General features: G+C 38.9%; 4 protein-coding genes across 8 annotated transcripts; 2 read left to right on the top strand and 2 right to left on the bottom strand.

The window, feature by feature from the left end:
- Window positions 1-42: 42 nt before the first annotated feature.
- Window positions 43-6377, top strand: rac3b (Rac family small GTPase 3b). Its single transcript, XM_079476747.1, has 6 exons — window positions 43-225; window positions 1403-1474; window positions 2434-2551; window positions 2699-2761; window positions 2866-3025; window positions 4329-6377. The coding sequence occupies exons 1-6, from the start codon at window positions 191-193 to the stop codon at window positions 4457-4459; spliced, it is 579 nt and encodes a 192-aa protein (XP_079332873.1). The 5' UTR covers window positions 43-190; the 3' UTR covers window positions 4460-6377.
- A 122-nt stretch (window positions 6378-6499) lies between these two features.
- dcxr (dicarbonyl/L-xylulose reductase) lies at window positions 6500-9549 on the bottom strand. Of its 2 annotated transcripts, XM_079476745.1 has the most exons (9): window positions 9190-9549; window positions 8918-9008; window positions 8624-8721; window positions 8256-8410; window positions 8126-8168; window positions 7944-8043; window positions 7694-7758; window positions 7031-7148; window positions 6500-6735 (listed from the first exon to the last, which is right to left on the bottom strand). In XM_079476745.1, exons 2-9 carry the CDS (start codon window positions 8967-8969, stop codon window positions 6632-6634), a joined length of 735 nt encoding a protein of 244 aa, XP_079332871.1. In that variant the 5' UTR covers window positions 8970-9008; window positions 9190-9549; the 3' UTR covers window positions 6500-6631. The 2 variants fall into 2 exon arrangements, with proteins under 2 accessions (XP_079332871.1, XP_079332870.1); XM_079476744.1 differs by having other exon boundaries at window positions 8918-9510.
- A 585-nt stretch (window positions 9550-10134) lies between these two features.
- On the bottom strand, window positions 10135-20892 carry rfng (RFNG O-fucosylpeptide 3-beta-N-acetylglucosaminyltransferase). 4 transcript variants are annotated; one of them, XM_079476310.1, is made up of 10 exons: window positions 20395-20850; window positions 19912-20008; window positions 15283-15809; window positions 14064-14112; window positions 13821-13923; window positions 13466-13619; window positions 13059-13144; window positions 12410-12575; window positions 11378-11463; window positions 10248-11208 (listed from the first exon to the last, which is right to left on the bottom strand). In XM_079476310.1, exons 3-10 carry the CDS (start codon window positions 15718-15720, stop codon window positions 11142-11144), a joined length of 1149 nt encoding a protein of 382 aa, XP_079332436.1. In that variant the 5' UTR covers window positions 15721-15809; window positions 19912-20008; window positions 20395-20850; the 3' UTR covers window positions 10248-11141. The 4 variants fall into 4 exon arrangements, with proteins under 4 accessions (XP_079332435.1, XP_079332436.1, XP_079332438.1 ...); XM_079476312.1 differs by having other exon boundaries at window positions 10375-11208; window positions 19912-19981; window positions 20395-20892; XM_079476311.1 differs by lacking the exon at window positions 19912-20008 and adding an exon at window positions 18666-18722 and having other exon boundaries at window positions 10381-11208; window positions 20395-20857.
- On the top strand, window positions 20834-24909 carry sgca (sarcoglycan, alpha). Its single transcript, XM_079476313.1, has 9 exons — window positions 20834-21513; window positions 22173-22301; window positions 22425-22579; window positions 22860-22932; window positions 23022-23220; window positions 23341-23503; window positions 23830-24038; window positions 24123-24149; window positions 24238-24909. The coding sequence occupies exons 1-9, from the start codon at window positions 21477-21479 to the stop codon at window positions 24380-24382; spliced, it is 1137 nt and encodes a 378-aa protein (XP_079332439.1). The 5' UTR covers window positions 20834-21476; the 3' UTR covers window positions 24383-24909.
- The last annotated feature ends 21 nt before the right edge of the window (window positions 24910-24930 follow it).

Genomic DNA, 24930 nt, shown 5'->3' with positions numbered 1-24930 from the left:
TGCGTGGGCTGCTGTTCCTTTAAATCCATTCGGCTTTTTCCGGAGATCTCGTTCATGTTCGGCGTCAAAACCGCTGCTGCAAAGAGGGCAGTGACCGTGTTTTTGCAGATTTCTATCTTTTCTTTGGGATAGCTTTATCAGAATAAGATATATTTACGGCCGTGAAGCGAAGCAGACCACCTTTCTACAAATGCAAGCTATTAAATGTGTCGTGGTCGGCGACGGGTAAGTCGTTTATTTGGAAGCGTTGGAGATGAGCATCCTTGGAAAACCCGTGTGGGGTAACGTTATATCAATGCATTGAGGCGCGGATCTGGCCTTGCGTTTCATGATTTGCTCGAAGGAAACCCTTGTATTTGATCATCACTATTCGCATGCATGTGGTTGGCATTTCAAATACAATCATTGGAATTCAAAAAGCAATGTGAACGAGCACTTCGCCGACTGATGTGTTAATAATTGCTTCACGTCAGCATTGCTTTTCATAACCGATGCACGTGCGTCTTGTATAAATATATTAAATATATATGCTTAGGCTTTTAAAGGAAAGATGCTTTCTTATATTGTTACCAGAGTGTGCAGCGGTGTTATATGCCCTACTGATGTTAAGTGGTAAAACCCGAAGCTTAAACGCTCCTCTATGGTTACCACTCCCTCTTGCGCGCGAGTTTGCATTAGTAGTGTCTGTGGCGCGTGCATGTGATCGGGAGTCACCATGCGTTACATCTGTAATGGAATTGTCTCTCTCTCTCTCTCTCTCGCTCTCTCTCTCTGTCTTTCTTTCTGTCTGTCTCTGTCTGTCTGTCTGTCTCCCTCTCTCTCTCTCTCTGTCTGTCTGTCTGTCTCTGTCTGTCTGTCTCCCTCTCTCTCTCTGTCTTTCTGTCTGTCTCTGTCTGTCTGTCTCCCTCTCTCTCTCTGTCTGTCTGTCTGTCTGTCTGTCTGTCTGTCTGTCTGTCTGTCTCCCTCTCCCTCTCCCTCTCTCTCTCTCTCTGTGTGTGTGTGTGTGGGGACCTAAACCTGAATGCACACAAACTTATGGGGACCCCAAAGCTGATAAATTGTACAGAACGATACTTTTAGAAAATCTAAAAATGCAAAACGTTTTTACAGCATACAACTCATTACGCCTATGGACTGTCAACCCCGGACATAATAAAAAAAAATTGTGTTTTGTGTGTGCCCTTGGGCGGGTGTGAATCTGGGACAGGGTCTGTCACTGACACACTAACACCCATACAAAGACCACACAAGCAGCAGCAGCAAGTAGTTTGGCAATAAGCAAGCTTATGTACAGTATGTTGACTGTTCTTCCATCATCATTTTGATTCTTCATCTATGACTTTGCTGTAAAATAATGCATTTTAGAAGATTATAGTTCAGCTCTATGTCCTGATTTTCCCAGGGCGGTGGGTAAGACCTGTCTGCTGATCAGCTACACCACTAATGCCTTCCCCGGTGAATACATCCCCACAGTGTGAGTACCTGCTGACCTCAGCCAGTGTAGATTCACTGTATTATGGTTTTGTTCTGGACCACAGTTTGTTAGAAAAAACAATATTTATTTATTAATTATTAAAGCAATATTAAGTTATATTAAGGCTGTATTTTTTAATAGATATGAATGCGATATATTTAATAAATAATAATATATAGTAAATATAAGAAGTAGTTTTAATGCTTTATGTTTGTCCATGTTCATTGCCTATTGCCTAATGTTAACATTCATAACTTTATATTTAAAACAAATTATTAGTAAATACTGAAATGAACATGAACTTGTTCATGAAAAATGCAACACATGCAGGTCATGTGATATGAAAAACTGCCTTTGCTTATTTTGTTTTATTTTTTAATGAAGGCAGCACTCAGCATTTAGACAATAATATAATATAGATCACGTAGACTTAAACATAATCTTTTATGTCAGGACAGTTTGTTAAGCCTAAAACTATTGTCACGCTGGTTTTGTTTAGTAAAGAAAAATTTGTGTGCTCTAGAAAAGACCTTTTTACCAAAAGATAATGGTAAGTATTAGTAATGACCGAATCTTTTCTTTTCATGTGAATCATTTATCGAACTACACTTTGTTTACTTAAAAGCTTATACTAGTCACGTGATTTATTGGTCCTCACAGCCTGATATGCTGTTTTTGACATGAAGACAACATTGATTTGCATTTCAATAAGACAATTAGTTCACTATTCTAAGATCTATTGATGCTTTCCAGGGAGACGTTCCAAACATGTGAGATGATCCAACTAAATGACATATTGGAATGTTTTTGAGAAATGTGTTTTCATTATAGAGATTCAGGAATGGAATGATGATGGTAACTTTCATTTAGTCTCTGAGCTTCGCAGGCAGCGAAAAATTCCAAATTCGTTTCGAGGTTGTATTGAGCATTTTGTTTTCATGTTCTGCTGCCTTTAACAGATTCGACAACTACTCTGCCAATGTGATGGTCGATGGCAAACCAGTCAACCTTGGCTTATGGGATACAGCAGGACAGGAAGACTACGACCGTCTCCGTCCTCTCTCATACCCACAGACGGTGTGTGCCATCACGTTCTTTACCAATATATTTGTATTTTAGTAGTTCACTGCCTCCTGCACAACAAGAGATAGTGGATGAAATTAAATTTGATTTGGGGTTGCATATGACTTGATCAGCTGCTAAATTTGCCTCTTTTCTCTACAGGATGTGTTCTTAATATGCTTTTCTTTGGTGAGCCCAGCGTCCTTTGAGAATGTTCGAGCAAAGGTAGTGTGAAAACAAATGACAAAACATCCAGCGACAAAAACAGAGTCCAACCGTAATGATTTAGAGTTGAAATGTAACATTAACTTTCTGTATTTTTGCACCAGTGGTACCCTGAGGTGCGGCATCACTGTCCCAACACACCAATCATCCTGGTGGGCACCAAACTGGACCTTAGAGACGATAAGGACACCATAGAACGGCTGCGGGACAAAAAGCTGTCGCCCATCACCTACCCCCAGGGCCTGGCTATGGCCCGTGAGATCGGTGAGGAGAGGGAAAAAACAGGGAAAGGGATATGTAATCCTTAGATTAACGTCTTTTATGGGGTTCCAGAGAGCTCAAACAAAATGTCAGGGCTGTAGAGGCAAACCATACTTCCACTACCGAAAAGCACGCTACAGCCAACTGTAATGGAGTTATTGAATTGGCTTCTGTAAGGGAGTAGGATGCGGATTGTGTTGTCATATACTGGAGTTGATCAGTGGAGTGGGTGACACACAGAGACTCATTGTCTGACCGATGGAGGTCCAACATGAGGCAGGAGCGAGGGGGAGGAATGGCAGCTAGAAAAACATGTTCACAAAATAAAATGGCCTCTCTTAAGAGAGCCACCCAGCAGCTGCAGTAGAAGGGCCCTTTGTCATGTCGGCCTGAATTCTGTATGTGTGAATTGTTTTTTGTCAGTTTCTGCCAGAAGAAATAATCGGCTGATTTATACCAGACGAAGACCCCTTAAAAATAATCTACAAGAAAAACCACTGCCGCATTTTACACACTTACATAAGAATCCATATACAGGTTATTTTTAGTTTTAGTTAACTTGACAAATATCAAATTAGGTAAAATGATTCTGCGAAATAAATACATCGACTACCCTGCCGTAGTTCACCAGTTGCGCTTCAACAACACACAATGATCACATAAGAGTCATCTTATGCGCAGGTACACATCACATTTAGGACGGTTTCTACACAGCACTTATAAATGAGGCCTGTGATGTACTACAAGGGACAATGTACAAAATGTAATAATAACCACAATCCTTAAAGGGATAGCACCCCAAAAAATTGAAAATCTGTATTTTTCATACCTTTATAAATTAACACAGAGAAAGTTATTTGGAAGAAGGTTTGTGATTTTCAGTTCTGGGACATTACTCACAAATTAATGGGTAGTCAAAGGTGCCCGAGAATTGTTTGTTTTCCTAAATTCTTCAAATTTAACAGAGCGAATGAGCATCCAAAAGTGTTTTAATACATTCTTCCAAATATCTTTGTGTTCAACAGAACAAAGAATTTCATACAGATTTGAAACAACCTGAGGACGATTAAAGGACACAATTTTATTTTTTGGGGTGAACTATCCCTTTTATTTATGTAAAAAAAATTATATTACCAAAAAGAAAAAAATCTGAGTCCTAGGAGGATAAATCAGAAATTCTGTATTCTTAAATTTTTGTGTGTTTTCAATTTCCTGTCTTATTACAGACCACCGGGGAGCTACACATCAGTTTAAATCATAATGTATTACAATGAAGAAATATTCATCATTTTTTATCTTTATATAGGTGCTGTGAAGTACCTGGAATGCTCCGCCCTGACTCAGCGTGGTCTAAAGACTGTATTTGATGAGGCCATCCGCGCTGTTCTGTGTCCTCCGCCTGTCAAAAAGCGTGGCAAGAGGTGCACTCTTCTCTGAGATTCCACAGCGAGAGTTCCTGGCACCCCCACACAAAACTCTAATATTTTTAGTCAGCCTTTTTGGAAAATATGATGTCCTACTCTCACAGGTTTGGTAATAGGCGTCCATCAAGTTCTAATACATCGAATGCACAATACTGTACATTTATATGAACCATTGGCTAGACTTGTCAGTCGGAGGGAACATAATATCCCATTTTATATTGTTTAGATGAGAAGTGTTAGTGGTACATTGTAATTGTTGACATACTGTAAGGAAGTGTTTCTTGGTGTTGTAAAGGAAGTGTCAATGGAACGGAAACTTAAGTTGATTTAGACAGTCTTGTACAAAGCTAACCATCTACAGTATTAGCATTCGTGTTGGTGTCAGTCAACATGAAACAGCATTCACAAGCCATTTTACTTCCTCAATGTGACATTTCGGAGTGAAACTGAATTTTGAACGGAGAAACGTATAGGACGGAACTTGATTGAATTCTTACAGTGAATTGGAGTATGAAAAGTAGTCGAAGGGGTGTGGCTGACTTGAGGGCTTAGCGATGAAAAAGGGTAGAAGGCGGAGCAAGTTATACAGATATTTTTCCTTTGGAATAATGTGACCTGATGCATTTCATAAGACCAGGAAAGTGGGTTAGTAAATAGCGCTTGTTTTGATTTTATGTATGTTAAGCCGCAAACTGTTACATTTGCCTCTATATCGCCATCAACATAACAATTGTAGTCTTTACATGAAATGAAATCACTGATCCAACAGCCCAGCTTTAAAATCACTATTATAAGCTTAGCATTGTGAATCGGGGTAGGGTAAGGTGACGGTTCTGAACACAGGTGATTTACCTGTGTACTTGCTCAGATTGTCAGAAAAACAGTCAGGTGTTGTTTTCTTATCAACTATTAAACAACTTGGCCATTCCAAACAAGGGGAACTGGACATCGTCTCTACTTTTATGTTAATACAATATACTTGTTTTTTGTAGTGTTCATGTGTTGATAAACCCACTTTGATCCTCTTTTCTTCCGAGATTAAATACGATTCATCCTGATCTTCAGTAACACAAATGCCTATTAATGCGTGTGACTTGCATGCTACAAGAAGCCTTGCTAACCCGAATGTCTATTTTAATGAAGGACATGCATGGGCATTTTGTTCTCGATCTCTCCCACTTTGGAAACGTTGTGAATACTGTATGTGTCTGCATGTGGAGTGAGTGTGGCCATTTGTCAGTCATGTGAGCGAGCTCTGAAGTCAACATGGTCGGAAACAGTATCCTGCGTCGGTGCTACAGCTTATCCCGTCTTTCACCCAACTTTGTAAATAACTATCAAAATGGACAAAAAATATGATTTTCACAGCTGCCAAAAGACATTTCCATGATGTAAGATAGTATATTTAAAATTGTTTTAGATGAGGAATGCATTAATAAATCTATTCATGTTTTACCCTTACTTTGACTCTGTGCTTTGATTTTCTGTCTTAATAGACATTATAATACATACGTTTTCATACACACACATGTTTCTGAAGGTGACATTGATTACTGTAAGCAGTTTTTGGGTACACTTGCGTACTCTTCCCTTGTATTGCATGGACCTGTACAGTACGGACGTTTCTAAAAAGAATTCGGAATTTATTATTCTGTATTCATAAACGCATGTCCTAATGTATTTGTACATTTAATTGTATCCGGTGTGACAATCTTAAAGTTCTCTTAATATTGTTATACACATACACGGAACATGTTTTATTCATTAGCTGTTTTTATGAACAAAGGGCCAAATTTTAATCAGGAAAATCGAGGTTTTATGAAACGCATAATTGTAAATGCTGACCCTTACTATTTGTATACGATATCACATGACTTGACAGACCAAACTCCAAAACCTAAATAAATATGGTACTGGCAACAGGCAACGGTTGGAAGTGGACACCTTAGCATTTCTGATTAAAGGGTCATATGAGCTAGTTAAAACAAGTGCTGTTAAATGGTTCATTTTAGTTTAATGTCTATGCAACATTTCATTCAGATGACACATGTGATACAGTATGCATATTGTTTTAATGTGTTGTAACAAAAGGAATACTTTCATCTTCATGTCACCGTAACATGAGCCTGACTTCATAGGTCCAAAACATGTTTTCTCTACCGGCTTTAGAGAAAGATGTAATCCATCAGCAAGCCAGAAAACCCCCATCCACTGGCAGGATGACTCCATTGGTCATGGCACTCTTATCGCTCAGCAGGAAGAGGATAGAGTTGACTACATCCTCAACTTCTAAAGCACACAATATGAAAGAGGTGACTATTAGGTTTGTCTGACAAAAACACGACAGATAAAAGAACAACCTTCAACACCACTACAAAACAGATAAGGTTACGGGCAGACTTTTTCTTAAATTTCTAAAACATTTTTATGTATGTGAATCGCACCTATATTTCCACAATGAGGAATGTGCTTATAAAACAATGTAGTGTTGAAAAAGGCATGGATTTTACTACATTTTTATTATTGTTTTCATTACTTCTTATTGTCATTACCATATTTGTTTTAGAAAGATATAGCGCCATACCTGCAAATTTCCCCAGTGGGATACGTGATGTCATGCTCTTGGCCTTCTCTGGGTCACTCCACCCAATTTTACCCATATCGGTCATCACCACGGTCGGGTTCACCGAGTTTACTCTTATCTGTCCAGTAAGATTGAAGACATGATAATTGGTGGAGAGAGCTGTTGGTTGCAATTCGCGATCTCGCCGCTAATTTCATAGACCGAACCTTTAATTTGGGCTTAAACTTCAACCCTGTTACAGATTCAGGGGCAGTCATCATGAGTTGGATTTCTAGCCATTCTCTGTAATGTTGCTATAACAAGTTTGCCCTGCTTAAATGAAAGAGCTACCACCGTGACTTGCCAAGAACACGGATAATTCAATATTACCACGCTGTTAATCCACTTAACATGTTGGTAATATAATGTTCCTACCATTCACCTCATAATTTGAGATTTTTCTGTAAAAAAGCAGCACTGTCGCTTAGTTATTACGTCCACTTTTAAAAGTAATTACAAAGTTAGTCATACAGACCCACATGTGGAACAGATGGTTTTTGACATTAAAATAAATTAAAAATGCATCCTGTTTAGCAGGGCTCCTTTGGACCCAATACATACATGTGTAAACATATGCAATAAGATGTGTTTGATGGATTATTGAAAGATTATTAATGATTGCACCTGATGTGCCCCCAACTCAAGCGCCATCACTCTGGTCAACATGTCCAAAGCTCCTTTTGTGGCACCTTTAAAACAAAGTCAGACACAGTTAGTTTAAGACTGATTTGCATTATTATTAATTATCGAGTACCTAAAAGTTGTTATGCAGTGATCCAGACATGATTTAACATTTATTTTACACTTTTTAATGATTTCAGAGCTGCAAGTAACCCAATATATTGCTTATAATCACTTCTTTTCATTTACTCACAGTACACCGCATGGTCTTTCAGGGCAGATTGTGAAGCCTGACTAGACACATTGACTATGGAGCCTCCGCTTCCCCTGGTCTTCATGCCTTTAGCCACGATCTAAAACAGTCACACGACATCGCTGCAATGGTGTAACATCTCAAACTCATTACAAAATCATAACATCTAGGTTTCCTATTACCTGAGCAACGTGAAGAGCAGCTTTAACATTGACATTGAAAGACCTGCAAAATCAAGTTTCAATCAGAAATGCAGTTCGGTCACTGAAAAAGCTCGACTTATAGTCTATGAGGGATGTTTCAATGCCCCACATGTCAAACTGATCCGGCGTGACCTCCAGAAAAGGCTGAAGTTTAGCGCAAGCTGCATTGTTCACCAGCAGATCCACTGGACCGACGTCTTTCAGCGCCCGGTCTGTGGCTTCCCAGTCTGACAGGTCCACGCATACCGGTTTAATGGAGGGACACTGGGGATCAAAAGCATTTGATGTACCAAAGAGATTTTCCATTGTCACAGCCTAGCTAAATGAGACCAACAAAGCATAAAGGGAGCACCGGGTTCTCTTGGGACACAGAAGAATGCAGATCTATGCTAGGAATTGATGCCAGCTAGGAGACAATAGGCCCGATAGGGCGTTTTGTATAGGGGATGAATTGGACCGTGACCAGGGGGTCAATACCTCCTGCACTAGGCTATCCAGGTCAGCCTCGGTGCGTGTGACAGCAGTGACCTCTGCCCCACAGCGTGCCAGAGCCAGTGAAGTGGCCCGTCCGATGCCTAGGAGACGAAGAGAGAAAGTCAATAGCCGTGGCATCATCATACTCTAATCTGAACGGTCATGCACACTATGCACACTACTTATGCATACTTAACACCAGTGTAATTGAATTGAAAATCAAACATGCACCTTGTTCTCACGCAATAGTACGCATTCGTGGGATATTTTGTCGTTTTGAGTCATAATGAAGCTTACCTTTTCCAGCACCGGTTACCAGAGCTCGTTTCCCACGAAATGTGATCTCCATACTGTTTCTGCACCACTGTGAAGTGTAACTTACACGTGTCTGAGAGCGCAGAGAAGTTTGTGTTTAAACACAATACGCGTCGCAAGCAAAGTATCGCGAGAAATGACAACGCCCCCGTTGTAATAAATGAAACTACTACTCGATATACTATTTTATCATCGATTTAAGGTTGCAAGCGAAACGAAAGCGCCCTTCGAGCCACTTTTATATTTTCACGTACCTTAGTTTTGAGCCAATGTTAACTCGAGCTGCTGAACTGAGCAAAGTTCACTCGCACCGGGGCAGCGTTGAGCTAATATTTATGATATTGCGAATGACAGCGTTGTATAAGATGGCATCTCTTATCACATGATCGGAGCTTACATGGCGTGAAAGTGTGGTTTTAAAGCACGAGCTGTTAGGTGTTTTGTCTTTGTGCACCGCTGCGCAGACCGATCGGCGTGTGACGGCGAGTTCCGCGAGAGCGATTCGGAACAAAGCAAAGCTCTCCAGGCTAAAGTGACAACGTGACATCCTCTCTTCCCTTCAACTTTGCATCTCTAGATGCTGACACTGCCGCATACACATCATGCTCCACGCTTACAAACCGTGTAGATCAGGGGTTTTCTCATTTTCATGCCAAGGACCCCCAAATGTGCGAGGGGGTCCCCTAAAACACACGGCAATTTTTTGTATAAAGAAGCATTTAAACTCGAACAAACAGCAAGTGTGATATTATAAAGACAATGTTGTTTGAAAAAGTTGGAATAATCTTTAGTTTGCAGTCTTTCTCCAACAAATTCTGGGGAGCCCTTAAACCATTCTGGAGGGCCCATGGGGGTCCCCGGACCCTAGTATGAAAACCCATAGTCTAGATAATGGACCCTAGTATAAAAACCCCTTGTCTAAATAACCTTCTTCCTCTGTCCTCCAGTCCAGACCAGCCCTTGGCTGTCTGACATCCTCCATGAACAACACAAGTACATTCAGGGCTGCAGAAAGGAAATGGCCACCAGTCACTGCTCTCCTCTTTTTCTGCTAATGTCACCACAGCTAAAACATCTATTGTTCTGGCTTTTGTGGAAACTAACTTGGCATTAGCACCTAGTGTATTATTGCTCCTGTATGACATATCGCTTTATTGCTCCCTGAACTCTCTGCAAGTTGCTTTGGATAAAAGCCATCTAAAAATCTTAATTTCATTATAAGGTTGTTACAATGAACACATTTCGGATAAACAAACTCATTCATCCCACCTCTGTATCTTTAAGAAAGGAAAATAACACTCTGCAATTCTTTAAAAAAATACATCAAAAGAACATAACACATTGTCATTTACTAAACCACCAGCTTACCAGTTTGTGACGTGGAAAGCGCTTGCTTGCACATATTTCCAGCGGATACAATTTAAGATGTTTACAGGAAGCAGCGTATGCATAATAAATATTTATTCAAATGAAATTCTTACATTGCAGCATTATCAATGCATGAGATTAAAAAAAGCACAACAGAGGCAAACAGTTTGACATTCGACTCCACAAGCATTTGGCAGTGTTAGGAGAGGGCACATACCCAGCATGTTGCAAAGCAAAGCTGTCACATTAACAAAATGTTTAAGGAAAACCGAAGTGTAGTTTTTGGCATGTTTGTGCAAACCACTGGCCTGCAGTGCAAAAATAAGACAAGAAAGCAAAGAAATCAGAACACTGATCATAAGACAAGTTTCTCTTCACCTTATTTACGGTTTCAATGAAATATTATTATAAAACTAAACATGCATTAAAACATTGTAAACAACAACATAAATGAGCATGTCTTTGACTGATCAAAATTTGGTCTGTGATTTTTTTTACTTCACTCAATACTGAATCGATGCTGTATTTCTTAGAAGCATTTAAGCGATCATCTCGGACACACAGATATGAGATAACACTTCAGCGAAACCCACCACAGGAACTTAAAACACGTCTTTCTCATTTTCAGGAAAACAGCCATTCAAATAAATTAGTCACCCTGTTTCACCATAGAAACATAAGAACAAAGTGCCAAACAAAATCAGCTAAATTAACCCAGCATTTGAGGCCTGAACACGTGAAGGCAACATTAAACGATATTTAACTCCTGTTACACACAGCCAACCAGCCAGTTATTCGCATAAAGAGTTTTGTGGAAAGATTGCGAGAGTCCCAGAGGTCAGCGATGAGTCTTGCGTGGGCACCAGTCAGTGTCTGGGTAGAGTAGGCAGTGAACCGTTTTAAACCTGAAGAGATCATGGATACTTGATGAAAACCAGTAATGAAAAGCTGCAAAAGCAGGTTTTATGCTACAGAGATTTCTAGTGCAAACACTATTTTGTAAACTTTCAAGTTAGATTTTTTCACTATTACAAGCAGGGATACTAGTATCTACAAGTGTGTGTGAATGTATACCGTGAAGGATCCTCAGCCAGTGAGAAAGCACCTCCAACACTGACCACGTTCCGTCTGTTCTCGAATCCACCGTAACTGAGGGTCACCTGTATTTGAATGTCAAAACACACAATGCAACAGATTAGTGATATATATAGACCCCTTTTGCGCCAAAGTCACACTTACGTTACGGCATTAGCTGGAGGCAAAACTGGAGCCGGCCAATACAAACCAGCATAGATTCGGGTACATAAGGAGTTTAACTGGGAACTTTACTGGGAAACAAGAAAAAAAGACTAAGCATTCTTGAATCAAGAAGTATATTCTTGATGAGCAAACTGATTTAAGAAAATAAATCTTGTTCTTTAGTAAAAAAATATGAAATTTCAATTAATTTTTATACTTAAAACAAGCAAATAAATCAGCCAATGGGGTAAAAAATTATCTTGAATTGAGCGACAAAAAAAAGGTAAACCTTAATTCAAGATTATTTTTCTTACCCCATTGGCAGATTTAGTTGCTTGTTTTAAGCACAAATTCACTGAAATGTCATATTCTTTTACTCTTATGTCAGTTTGCTCATCAAGAAAAAACTTCTTGATTAAAGACATTTTTACTGGAAAACAAGAAAAAAAACTAAGAAAGAAAGTCATTTTTTGCAGTGCAAAAGCGGTAACACGTACGGGTTGGCCATGTTCCTTGAGTCTAAGTTAACTTTTTCCAAAACAATCGCGGTCCTATAAAGTGACCTAACATTTCTGGTCATTGTCAAAAAGCAAGTAAACAAAAAGTGCTACCTAGCATTCAGGGGGATCTTTCTGCCTACTGCTAAGCTCCGCCCACAAAATCACGTCACAATGTTTAGTAACAGTAAAGGCGTCTATATTTACACAAATGGAGGAAATTAGGGGAGTTGGAGCAATCTGGGATCCAAGACAAGTCCAAGTGTAGGTTTGTTTTTACAACCTGGGTGCCACATGCAACTGAGATATACTGGCAACAGCTGAAAACCTTTTCCTGTCTTCAACCCAAAGGACCACTCGGTTTTCTAACCTGTTTGAGAATGTTGTTTGTGGGAAGTCTCAGGAGATTTTCCAGGTGTGAGTGAAAAAGGCCTGTGTGTGTCAGAGGGACTTCAAGCAGAGCCTCAATAATGTAACCTATCGTACAGTCATCTGGGAGACGAATCTTTTCTGCAGTCGTAATGAAGTTTCCAAGGCTGTATCAGAATCAAATAACAATGAAAAAAACGAAAAATTCAAGCACCTAGGGCAAAACACAAAACTTTGATTATACTGTATGTACTTTTAATATTACACTAACAATTTACATGTCTTTCAAAACGCAGATAACTATCAAATGTCAGCTCACTTATTTGCATGTGAACCTCTTTAAAAGCTCTACATGCAAATCAATAAACTGACATGAAAACCCAAATGTAAATAGAGTATTGTCTACAGTATGTAACCATAGAGTGGAGTTTTAAATACTGTATTATTTTACATTTAATATGAAATACCCTTGCATAGTCAGTCATCTACACATTGTATAAGCTGACACGAATGACAATTTTCACATCACAAGCAAAGAACACCAAGAAGTGCATTGCATTCAGCTGACTTTTTTTTAGTTTTTAAAGCATAACCAGCATAGTACTGTGCATGCAGACTCGCTCATTGTGTTCTTTTATGTCTTATTTTACCTTGCCCATGGACTCATTTTGAGTGCTAAACCTCTGCTGATACAAAAGCCGGCTCCTCCAGTAGCAAACCAGAACTTAACTGACACCTGCAGAACAAAAACAAGATTATAAGATCTGACAATATCATATTAGAAACCTACACTGTGCAGACAGGTAACAAAATGATGATGGCTAAATAATTTAAACTTAAAACAACCAATTCTACTACTATTACCACAAGTTTGCCTGCAATCTTTTGGTAGCATACATTTATCTTTTTATTATTTATTATGCTAAATTGTATACAAATACAGCTACATAAATGTTATGATGAGTTTACTTTCAGTGTTATCAGTTACAACTGCCCCGTTACACTCTCCTGAATCATACCCATATATATTCGGTGTCAAAGGACACAGGGATCTTACCGATCCATCGCTCTTGACCCTCTCCGCTGCCTCTATTGGGTGGTCCAGACTGGGTCTGCCCAGGTACACGTCCTGGGTGTGCGAGTAGGAGGAGAGCAGCTCCAGCAAACTGGGCAAGATGACATAATTATCATCATCCACATGACAGAACCACCTATAAAAACAGCACACAGAGTAAGAAAGACAAGCTAATAAAACAACTTCTAAAATAAAAGGCAATATTTCAGCTTGCTTATTGGGGACTGATGACATACATTGACAAACATGTTCTTTCTACTGGTGTTGTGCGAAAATGCATTGAATATGTATAGAAATACAATTGAGTTGACAGATATGGGCGGAAGACAAACTCAACTTTTTTTGTGACTCGATGAACTTGTCATATTCCACAGACATCTTACAGCACAGGGCTTGGCGAGTGTGTGCCGCAGAACAGTTGGTGTTGACGATATTAAGTCCTTGAGGAGACAGATCAGCATGTCAATGATTTTCTGATCGTCTATTGACACAAGCTGTGTCATAACAAAAGCAGAAATAGTTCTAAAGGGCTTTCAACATTAAACTTTTTCCAACATCTACCAGAAAGTCAGTGTGTTACCTGTTTTCAGCCTGAGCTCCTTATCCCACCCATCGGTAAAGATAAATGTCTGGGAAAGAGAAACAAGTGAGTGTTTAATTGGGTGTAATGGATAGTAATGGATTACTTTTGGGTGAACTATCCCTTTAAGTCAATCTTGGGGTCCCCTTGGGCCCCACTCAGCATTCTGGGAGAGGCCTCGGGAAGGGGACTGCCCTTACTCCTTTGGCAGTCAAGTGCAGTGTTTCCCATACAATTACCTTAGGGAGGCCCCTCCAACAGCAATCCCTGCCCGCCTTGAAGGTCGGGCTAATTTTATTTTCTATATAGCGCCAGATCACAAGAGAAGTCATTTAAGGTTACCTTTCATTAAGAACATGTCTATACATGTTTACAATTCTCCTCTGCTCTCTGAATCGAGTTTTCCACAGGCACATGGAAAAAGCTACTTGTTAGTGACTTTGTAATTACTTCAGCTCATGATAAATTAATTTCAGTTGTTACATTTGGTTGTGAGTAGTTTTTTTTAAATATTAAAATAGACCACTAGGACTTCGCTTTAGCACCAGAGCCTACAACACATTTTCTCAGTTACCAGGCCTTCTGTTTCATACATACTGTGGCTTTCAGAATATAAAATAAATGGCCTGATAAACATTAGATGTTAACTTTTTATATACATCTTCGACTGGACTCAACTGATTAAATATTATTAAATAAAAAAAAGTGTTGTCCGGACGCAAACATTATGAAGAGACCGCACTCCTCCAATCTCCCGAAAACCGAGGGGAAACACTGAAGTGAATGTACTTGGATGAAAGCAAACACATGCATCTTGTGTCTGTGGATCTCGGATTGCAGAAGAACTTCCTCTTTGGGGGGTTTAGGGGTATAAAGACAAGACCCCTTAAACCACCCACACCCCTAAAAGCACTAGGCAGGCTGCCAGAAAGCAGCTACCGCGCTCCCTCCTTCACCCTGACCGTTGTGAATATTAACACATTTAAAGCGTGCTGCTGCTCAAATGAAAGGATCTTCTTGGTAAAAGACGGTGAGCACACACAGTTCAGGATACGCATAATAAAGTGTATTGAAAGTGCATTTTGTTTTGTTGGTCTTTCAGTTTGGACATTTAGCTAAATAATCCTTTAGTGGAAGTGATAATATTCTAAACATAACAGACTATGTTGTTGTAAATCTCTTTAAGGGTTTGAAATTTATTACTTGGACACTATATTACCTGTTCTTTTGCTTTGGACACCCAGGTCTGAGCCAGAAGCTGCAATCTGGACTTGTGATATTTCCTGGTTGTCTTGACGGCAATAAAAATGTCTCTAACGTCCAAAGAGTCTTTGGAACGGGACCCGGGGGAGTTGGCATGTGCAACGTCCCTTTCTATCACCTTCTGCAAGTCTTTGGATTGGCCGCTGAAAGCATATGGGTGGGTGAAACTGTCCTCCTTGGCATCATCATTTCTATGATGTCCAGCTGAGCTGGGGTTTCTTTGGAGGTCATGTATGTGCCCGGCTCTGGTGGGCTTGGAATGGTGCCGGGGTTGGGGCAGATCCCCTTGGCGCTGTGGGGGTTGCAGTGAGGGTATCAGAAGCACTAGAAGGGCACAGAACACCACAGAGAGCAGGAAGCAGGTTTTGTTGGTTCCAACATGGGATAAGTGCATTCTTCCTTTACTTAACGCCAGCTCAACCGCCCGCGCCAGCCTGACACTCCACAATAGCTCCCATCTTCACTGCATCAACCCTGACAACCCTGCGTAAGCAAAACCACACAAACAAACAAATGAATCATAGGTATGTAACAATGTTATCGATATCGTGTTTTGGCAAAAGCAAAATTGTCTCAATATTATCGTGGTATACACATGCATGTATGAAACGATAGGTCTTCCAGATCTAACATAGATAATAAATCTGGTCCTATTTCATTTTATTAAAGGGATTATAAGGTCATTTGACCCATCTCATACTATAACTCATACCTCTAAGCAACAGATATGATTAGAGGATAAAGAAAAGAGGATGCTTATGGCACGTTTCAAGCTATCATATGTCAACAAATACCGTGTCGTTGACGTTATACGGAGGTCAGATTTTTATATTGTTACATCCCTAATAAATCATTATCTATATACAATCTCATTCAAGCATAAATACTTTGTATATTTAAATTGTGTTATGTGGGGAAAAATATACTGTGTTAAACCAGACACGAAGAGCCCTGGATGATAAACTACAAAAGTACATTTTTGGCAGATTCAAGACGAAGGGTGGCTGCCATATGAAAATATTCAAATACAATATATTTTTTATATATATTGTTGTGAATTTTTACAGTTTTAATAAGCTTGTTACTAGTAATATAAAATGTGGAAAAATAGAAAGAATGAGTAAGTGACGCGTACGTTAATTTGTGGCCTTCGCAAGTACTGATCGGTAATGTCTGAATGTGTGGTAATGTAAGGTTTTCACAGGACAACTGTAAAGCAGTAGCAGCATTACATTCATGTCACCTTTTACTAGAGATTTGCTACTTAAAATGTACTTTAAACAAGTTTTAAAGGAATAATTTTTTTATGATTAAAAGGAAATTTTTAGATGAGTGTTTTTAAGAAAATCATGTTTGACATCTTGAAACCAAGATTTTGTGAGAATCACCCATGGAAATATTCCATGTGACTTTAGTAGGGCTGTCAAACGATTAATCGCATTTAACCGCATCCATAATAAAAGTTTGTGGTGATATAATATATAGATTTCTACTGTGCAAATTAATTTTGTATTTATAACAACATAACCATACATGCTATTAAAGAAAAATGTAAAATATAAACATTTATTTATAATTTCAATTATTGGTAAATGTAAATGAATACATCAAAATACTTCCTAAATATATAAACATGAATGTGTCTATAAATACAAAATGTATATGCACATTAAACAGAGATATTTAATGTAAAAACAAAATTTTAATCTGGATTAGACTGAATACCGGTTTCAAGGTATACCGAGGCTTAAAAGAGTTAACGTTTCAAAAGCACTAAAATTCTGTGATACCGTAGGTATGAGCTGCTTTTACAGAAAAAATAATAAACATCAAACATTGAATTACATGATTTAATTATGTCTAATATACACTCACCTAAAGGATTATTAGTAACACCTGTTCAATTTCTAATTAATGCAATTATCTAATCAACCAATCACATGGCAGTTGCTTCAATGCATTTAGGTCCTGGTGAAGACAATCTCCAAACTGGATGTCAGAATGGGAAAGAAAGGTGATTTAAGCAATTTTGAGCGTGGCATGGTTGCTGGTGCCAGACGGGCCGGTCTGAGTATTTCACAATCTGCTTAATTTACGCGGATTTTCACGGACAACCATTTCTAGGGTTTACAAAGAATGGTGTGAAAAGGGAAAAACATCCATTATGCAGCAGTCCTGTGGGCGAAAATGCCTTGTTGATGCTAGAGGTCAGAGGAGAATGGGCTGACTGATTTAAGCTGATGGAAGAGCAACTTTGACTGAAATATCCTGCTACAACATTGTTTACATTGCACTACAGGGCTGCATGCATGACTGAACTGTACACACCAGTACTTCATGTTATCTGCTCTACTGGACTGTTTACACACGCACAGCATCATTTGCACTCTATACTGCTCACTTGCACACCAGGAATATTTAACTGAATGCTCATTTGCACTAATGGACCACTTCCATAACTGCACTAACCTATCTACTGCACTGTAATTCTATTAACTGCATCTAGTCATCTACTGCACTGTAACTTCAATAACTGCATTAACTAATCAACTGCACTGTAACCTTATTAACTGCATCTACTCATCAATTGCACTGTAACTTCAATAACTGCATTAACTAACCAACTGTACGGTAACTCTATTAACTGCATCTACTCATCAATTGCACTATAACTTCAATAACTGCATTAACTAATCTACTGCTCTGTAACCTTATTAACTGCATTAACTCATACACTGCACCGTAACTTTAATAACTGCATTAACTTCAACTGCATTAACACACCTATTGCACTGCAATAACTTTAATAACCAATGTCAATAATCTATGCATACCTAAGTCACTTGCACTATTTTAGTCTAAATTACTATCTGTTCATATCCACCTGTACATTAATGTTCATAGTACATAGTCATCTGTATATATTGTTCATAGTATATACCTTCTGTCATATTTTCATAGAACACACCTACTGCTAAATATTTTTATAATCCATGCCCACTGTATTATATTCTCAATATTGTATTCTGTATTTATTCTAACTGTATATCCTGCACTTGCTAACTGCACTTCTGGTTAGACCTAAACTACATTTCGTTACACTGTACTTGTATATGTGTAATGACAATAAAGTTGAATCTAATCTAATCTAATCTAATCTAATCTAATCTAATCTAAAAAATATCCACTTGTTACAACCAATGTATGCAGCAAAGCATTTGTGAAGCCACAACACGCACAACCTTGAGGCGGATGGGCTATAACAGCAGAAGACCCCACCGGGAACCACTCATCTCCACTACAAATAGGAAAAAGAGGCTACAATTTGCACGAGCTCACCAAAATTGGACAGTTGAAGACTGGAAAAAAGTTGCCTGGTCTGATGAGTCTCGATTTCTGTTGAGACATTCAGATGTTAAAATCAGAATTTGGTGTAAACAGAATGAGAACATGGATCCATCATGCCTTGTTACCACTGTGCAGGCTGGTGGTGGTGTAATGGCGAAGGGGATGTTTTCTTGGCACACTTTAGGCCCCTTAGTGCCAATTGGGCATCGTTTAAATGCCACAGCCTACCGGAGCATTGTTTCTGACCATGTCCATCCCTTTATGACCACCATGTACCCATCCTCTGATGGCTACTTCCAGCAGGATAATGCACCATGTCACAAAGCTCGAATAATTTCAAATTGTTTTTTTCAACGTGACAATGAGTTCACTGTACTAAAATGGCTCCCACAGTCACCAGATCTCAGCTCAATAGAGCATCTTTGGGACGCGGTGGAACGGGAGCTTCGTGCCCTGGATGTGCATCCCACAAATCTCCATAAACTGCAAGATGCTATCCTATCAATATGGGCCGACATTTCTAAAGAATGCTTTCAGCACCTTGTTGAGAAGTAGTTTTTTGTACACGCAGATATTTGGAAATAACACATTTTAGTGTTGTAATAGAAATACTGCAATACCGCGAAACCGTGGCATTTTTTTATTAAGGTCCCATGCCTATTCTGGATGCGATTAATCGCCCTAGATTTTTGAAGACATTACGAAATCTTCCCAATTTGAACGATAGCCTTATACAGTATGAGAACCAGACTAAAATTGTTCTTCACCGACAATCTTGACATCAGCTCTAGTTCTACTTGAGGTGTTCTTACCAGAAGTAGTGACTGGACCTTAGAAAGAAGTTGGAACTTTTCAATTAATTAGAAAAAAAGCATAAGTCGCACAAATCCTTTTTTAAAACCCTTTTGTTGTGTTTTAGCGTCCTTTTAAAGGCTAAAAGCTCAAGTCGTATTAAGTTATATGGAAAAGACCAACCAGCAAAAACCAAGTTGTGTTCCGGAAAGATCGATACCAGAAGCCAGATGATGAAGTTTTATTTGATCTTTTAGCTAACTATCCAATTTTTCAATCTTCAAAGCCGGTTTATTTCATTCCCTCATTCCAACGAAAACACATGCCTTGAGTTTCATTTTGGCACAAACAGTCATCTGTCAGCGAGCCTTGTCAAACCTAATAACAGCCGTAGCCATCAATGTGAATCATTTCCTGTCGTCTATTTTCAGAGTTGAAATAATACCTCAACTGCTCACAGATGTGGAAGCTGGAAATAATGTTCATATGTGTGCCCGGCAGTTGCCACACTTCTTCTTCTCAATGCCAAAAAAGAAACACACCTTAAAAAACACAATACGGTTCAACAGAATATCATTCCCAAACTAAAATAGGAGAAGTGCTCTGGGGATACCATGGAACAGTGATTATTTAATAATAAAACTTTTACCACAATATAAAACAAAAGCATTAATGTCTATGAAATGTCAAGGTTGTTAAGAAATGCCACGGTACCACGGCCAATGTCTAAAACAGCCATAGAAACGTTACATTAAAACAAATCCGTTTCTCTTGCAGTGTGTTACTAATGGATGGAATACACTGTAAGACTTTTAAATCAGAATTGATCTTTATAAAATCAGTAAAAAGCGACTTCGAGTTAATCGCTGTACAATAAACAGGTTGAACGACAGTCACCAACTGCGATATAAGAATGCAAGTTTCTTACCGAGAGTTATCAGATGTTTAGTGTTTGTATGCGCTCGTCATCATTGGGACATTTAAACAAACGTAACCATCAAAGCCAAGATCAGGCTAGCTAGGCTAAAATAGCGCTTGTAGGCGATACGCGGCTGGTAAACTCTGTGCTTTATTTTCTGTCCTCTGGTCGACAATAAATCTGCGTGAATCTCTATCCATAAATCCTTATTGTTCTCCCTGACTTCTTAGCCTAGTGCTCTCCGAAGCGCGAGCTCAAACTAGTTCAGGCTCCTTCAGCTAATTTGTTGTAAAGTTACCGGCTCAACCACACCAGCTAAACAGATTCTAGTGCTCAACTACGGATCATCGCGGGACTATTGTGTTTTTAAAAAGCTATCTGACCGTAGCGTGCCATAACACTGGCGATATTTCCTTGCATTGTCCTTTCTTCTCGAGGCTATAGGCGTATGCGTTGAACATCAGCGCTGTCTGCCGGACGCGACGTGGCACTGCAGCGTTTTCGCACAAAGTTGGTTAAACCTTTCAAATATAATTAAAAGAATAAACCGGTGTTTATTTAAATCATTTAAAGTGTAATATACATAGAAATAATCAACCGTTTGGAGGGCAGTGTGATGACAGTTGTAATAGTTCTACGTTTAAAATGTAACTTGACGATTAACTAAACTTGGAAAACAATGAAGACGTTTTACAACACAGACTGCGGTTTGAAACATTTATTGTTGTATAATGCATAAATCTAAAGCTGTTTTGAGCAATCCGCAATAACTTTACATTTTACATTTGATGTTTATGTGGTCATTGTGACATCTGGTGGTGCGTCTGAGAAGTTAACGCATACGTGTCTCGCATATGCATTTCTACTAGACTTTTATCTTCCTCTGCTATTAATGTAAAGGCTGCATCTTTAAGTATTCCCAGTTTCCACCTAACTAGATAACTGTCAAGTTTTTATGACTAACTCACAGGCCACAGAGGGAAATTATGGCTTGGCATGTGGGGTAAAAATAGTATCACTGTATTTAGGATGGGGTGGGATTTTTTGCTTTCTTGACCATATGGTTCTGTCACTCAGACCTGTCAAGCAAAATGGCAGACAAAGAGAACTGGGCTTTGGCAATAACAGGCAAGTAAATCTTTCTTTTTACCCCTTAAAAGTGAAAGACCTCTTTCCCGTGATTTCTGAATTCTGAAGAAACAAAACACGAGTATATTGTACAGATGTTACTTTACGCAGTACATTAAATATAGGGAGGGGAAAATCCAAGCACTACTCGGGTGATAGATGTTAGAGTTTATAAAGGGAAAATATATTGTCAAATAAATTGTCAAAACTGTACACTTAATACGTAAAAAACGAAATGTGACAGCATATAATATCAATAAGGTGTTGCCTATGTACAGTATTGTGAAAATAGTTCACAATGAATAAGTGTTGCAAAACTAATATATTAAAATATTGTAGTAGCACACTGCAATTTTAATTTTACAGAATGTTTAAGTAATTTTTTTGACAGATTTTCCACGTAAAATGTAAAAAAATATGAAATCTTAATTTAACCACTTATTTTACAGTTTATTTCTGGCGCCCCAGCTGAGGCCAATTGCATCACCACCTTTTTTTTTAACAGTTTAATTTTTAAATACGGTCAAAAACTATACAATTACAGAACAAGACAACACATTTACAAAAAAAAACGGGGAAAACTGTTTTCTATATGCAGGCTTATAGACGGTGACATTTCACAAAAGTATATTTCTGCTTTATAAACATTCTCTCCACAGTTTTTTTTACCAGCTTGTTGGTGGGCCAGGCAGACATTATCACGGGAGCGCCTGTCGGCCAGCTGTTTGTGTACGAGTTACACAGAGAACTTTTCCAGCATGAATTTGAGCCGTTTCATAAAGTTTTCGGTATGTCACAACTTGCTCAGCGTTTAACACTCCACCTGCACATGTCTTAAAGGGATAGTTCACCCAACAATGAAAATTCTATCCATTTAAGAGCGACATCAACCATCTACCTCTGCTTTGCAGGTCAGATTTATAATGACCCCTTGGTCTTTAAATGCAACAAAGAGAGATTTCCGGATCTGCCCCGGTGGCTCCGCTTTACCCAGAGGGACCCTTATGATAATGGCTTTCTTTATGGTACACCATTGCCAGAGGACCAGGGCAGAAACATTATACAGGTGCAGTAACATTACAACAACAGAAACAACTGTGAAAATGCATCCATCGAATTTGTCTGATCCATAAAACCCAAAACTTTTATGATGACATCATATAGTTTAAAAACTGGTTGTTAAAATGTCCGAGATGAAGGAAACGTATGCAAACGTTTCCTGTCAATCTTAAAGATATTCAAGATCACATCTGTGATTTCTCTTTCTAATGGGTAGTCATAGTCATTTACTTTGTTTGTCTTATAAAACATCATCGAATCTAAACATATTTTAAACTGTCTCTTAGATTTATGTGACAAACAGACGAAGCTACGATGACGTGTCTAAAGAGAGGCTGGTAATAAACGTGGGTCCTGCAGGTATACTAAACACCTGTGCATAGATCATTCAACATTAAGCATTAAGTTTGTTGGGTTTTATGATATTATCATGGTTTACTTTTTTCCAGAAAAGCACATGCCATACCAGGCTGAGTTCTTCTTAGAGCGGAGGGATATTGAGAAAGTGCTGCCCTCTGTTGTTCAAGAAGACATTAAAGCAGACATCAAGAAACTCTGGGACACAGAGAAGCTGGAATTTGTGAACATTACATCTGCTCTGGACAGAGGCGGTCGGGTTCCACTTCCTCTTGCAGGATATTTTGAGGGGTGAAGCTACAGAACAAAAATCAAAAAGGATTATTGTTGTTATTATTATTATGACATATATGTGTGAATTCATGTGTCTTTGTGAATTTGTGTGTACGTATGTCACTGTGTGCATATCAGCGTGTATGTCAAACTGGGTTCAGACAAGCCGTTTTCGGAATGCATGCTGAGAACTCTGACGCCGGAGCACGAGAGAAATTGTGCAGCTGGAGGCAAGATGCCTGGAGAGTGCAACATGTGCTTCAATGCGATCAACTGCATAACCTGGTGCAAAACTGTCCTGGTGAGGCCCAGTAGCACTAAACTTTGCTGTGCTTTGACAGCAGACTGTTCATTGTTACTTTGTATAATTAATATTAGGACCTTTAAGTGTTATAAATCCAGTTTTGTATTTTTAACCATAAAATTTGCCCAGATTGCAGCTTTTTTGTGCATTCATTCAACTACATTTCCTTAAAACTGTTGATCCTATAGCAGATGGGATACATACTGTATACGCGAATGGACCTTCAGATTCCACGTTTGCTTTCATCCGTCTTGCATTAGTGATGATTGTGCAAAGGATGATGTGCAAAAGTGACCCCTTTCCTCATCATTTTCTTTCCTTAGTTTGATTTGTCCAAGCCAATTCCGTCCGCTCCGGTCCCTACTGTGGGTTCAGGTATCCTTGAGTGGGGAGGAGAGTTCAACCCTCCAGAATCTCCACCTGAAAGAGACTTCTTCCCTGATTACATCATCACCATCATCATTCCCTTTATCATAGCCGTGATCCTCTGTCTCATCCTGGCATATGTCATGTGCTGCAGGAGAGAGGGAGTGTATGTTACATTCGCATATTTAATAACAAATACTGTTCTAATCTCCATATGATGCGCTAAACATTTTCTCTTTGTCGTTTGCAGTGTAAAACGAAACGCCACGACCCCCGAGTACGTACGCTATACTGCATCATTTTGTAACTTACTTTACAGTTTATAATGTTTTCTTTTTTGAATATTTGTATTTTTTATGATCCAGTGTCCAGATGTATCATCACCACACCATCCAGGGTAACTTCAATGAACTGCGGAGAATGGCTGGACGTGATAGGTCCACTGTGGACCGCCCTCGTCAGTGCTTACAGCCCCTCATCATGTCAGAGCAGACAATGGCAGGACGCTGAGTTGACGTCTCACACTTTTCTAGGCAGGTTCACAATAATGTGTTGCTTTGTGTGCTTATGGAGAACTTGGTGTGCCTTTTTTCATTGTGTACTCACCCCCATGTTGTTCCAAACCTGTATGCTTTTCTTATTCGCATGGAACACAAAAGAGGACACGTTTCATCAATATGTTTTCTTACGGTGTTAAAAATCTTTGGTGAAGCCGATTTATGTTGTATCAGCTCAACAGGACTTTGAAAGGGAATTTTGGTTTGGGTCCCTGTAATAAAAATGTGGATGTTGGTTGTCCATTGTTCACTTTATGGAAAATATGATTTCTTAAATATTTACATTTTATTTAATAATTGTTTCTTTTAAAAGAGGTGTACAAATAAATGTTTGATGTCAGAATATACTGTATATAACAGAATTATCTGGAAACCGTTTTTACTATTCTGTCCCAGTTATCAACGTGCATTTCAAAACACATTTTTGTACGTTCAACTCTCAGACTTCTGAAAATAAAATAGAAATTGAGTGGTTGAGTGAAAGCATAGTCATTTGTTTAA

The sequence above is a fragment of the Barbatula barbatula genome, assembly GCF_947034865.1.
Source record: "Barbatula barbatula genome assembly, chromosome: 16".
NCBI lineage: Eukaryota > Metazoa > Chordata > Actinopteri > Cypriniformes > Nemacheilidae > Barbatula > Barbatula barbatula.
Note: the sequence above shows the minus strand (reverse complement) of the source record. Positions and strands in the feature narration are given on the sequence as shown.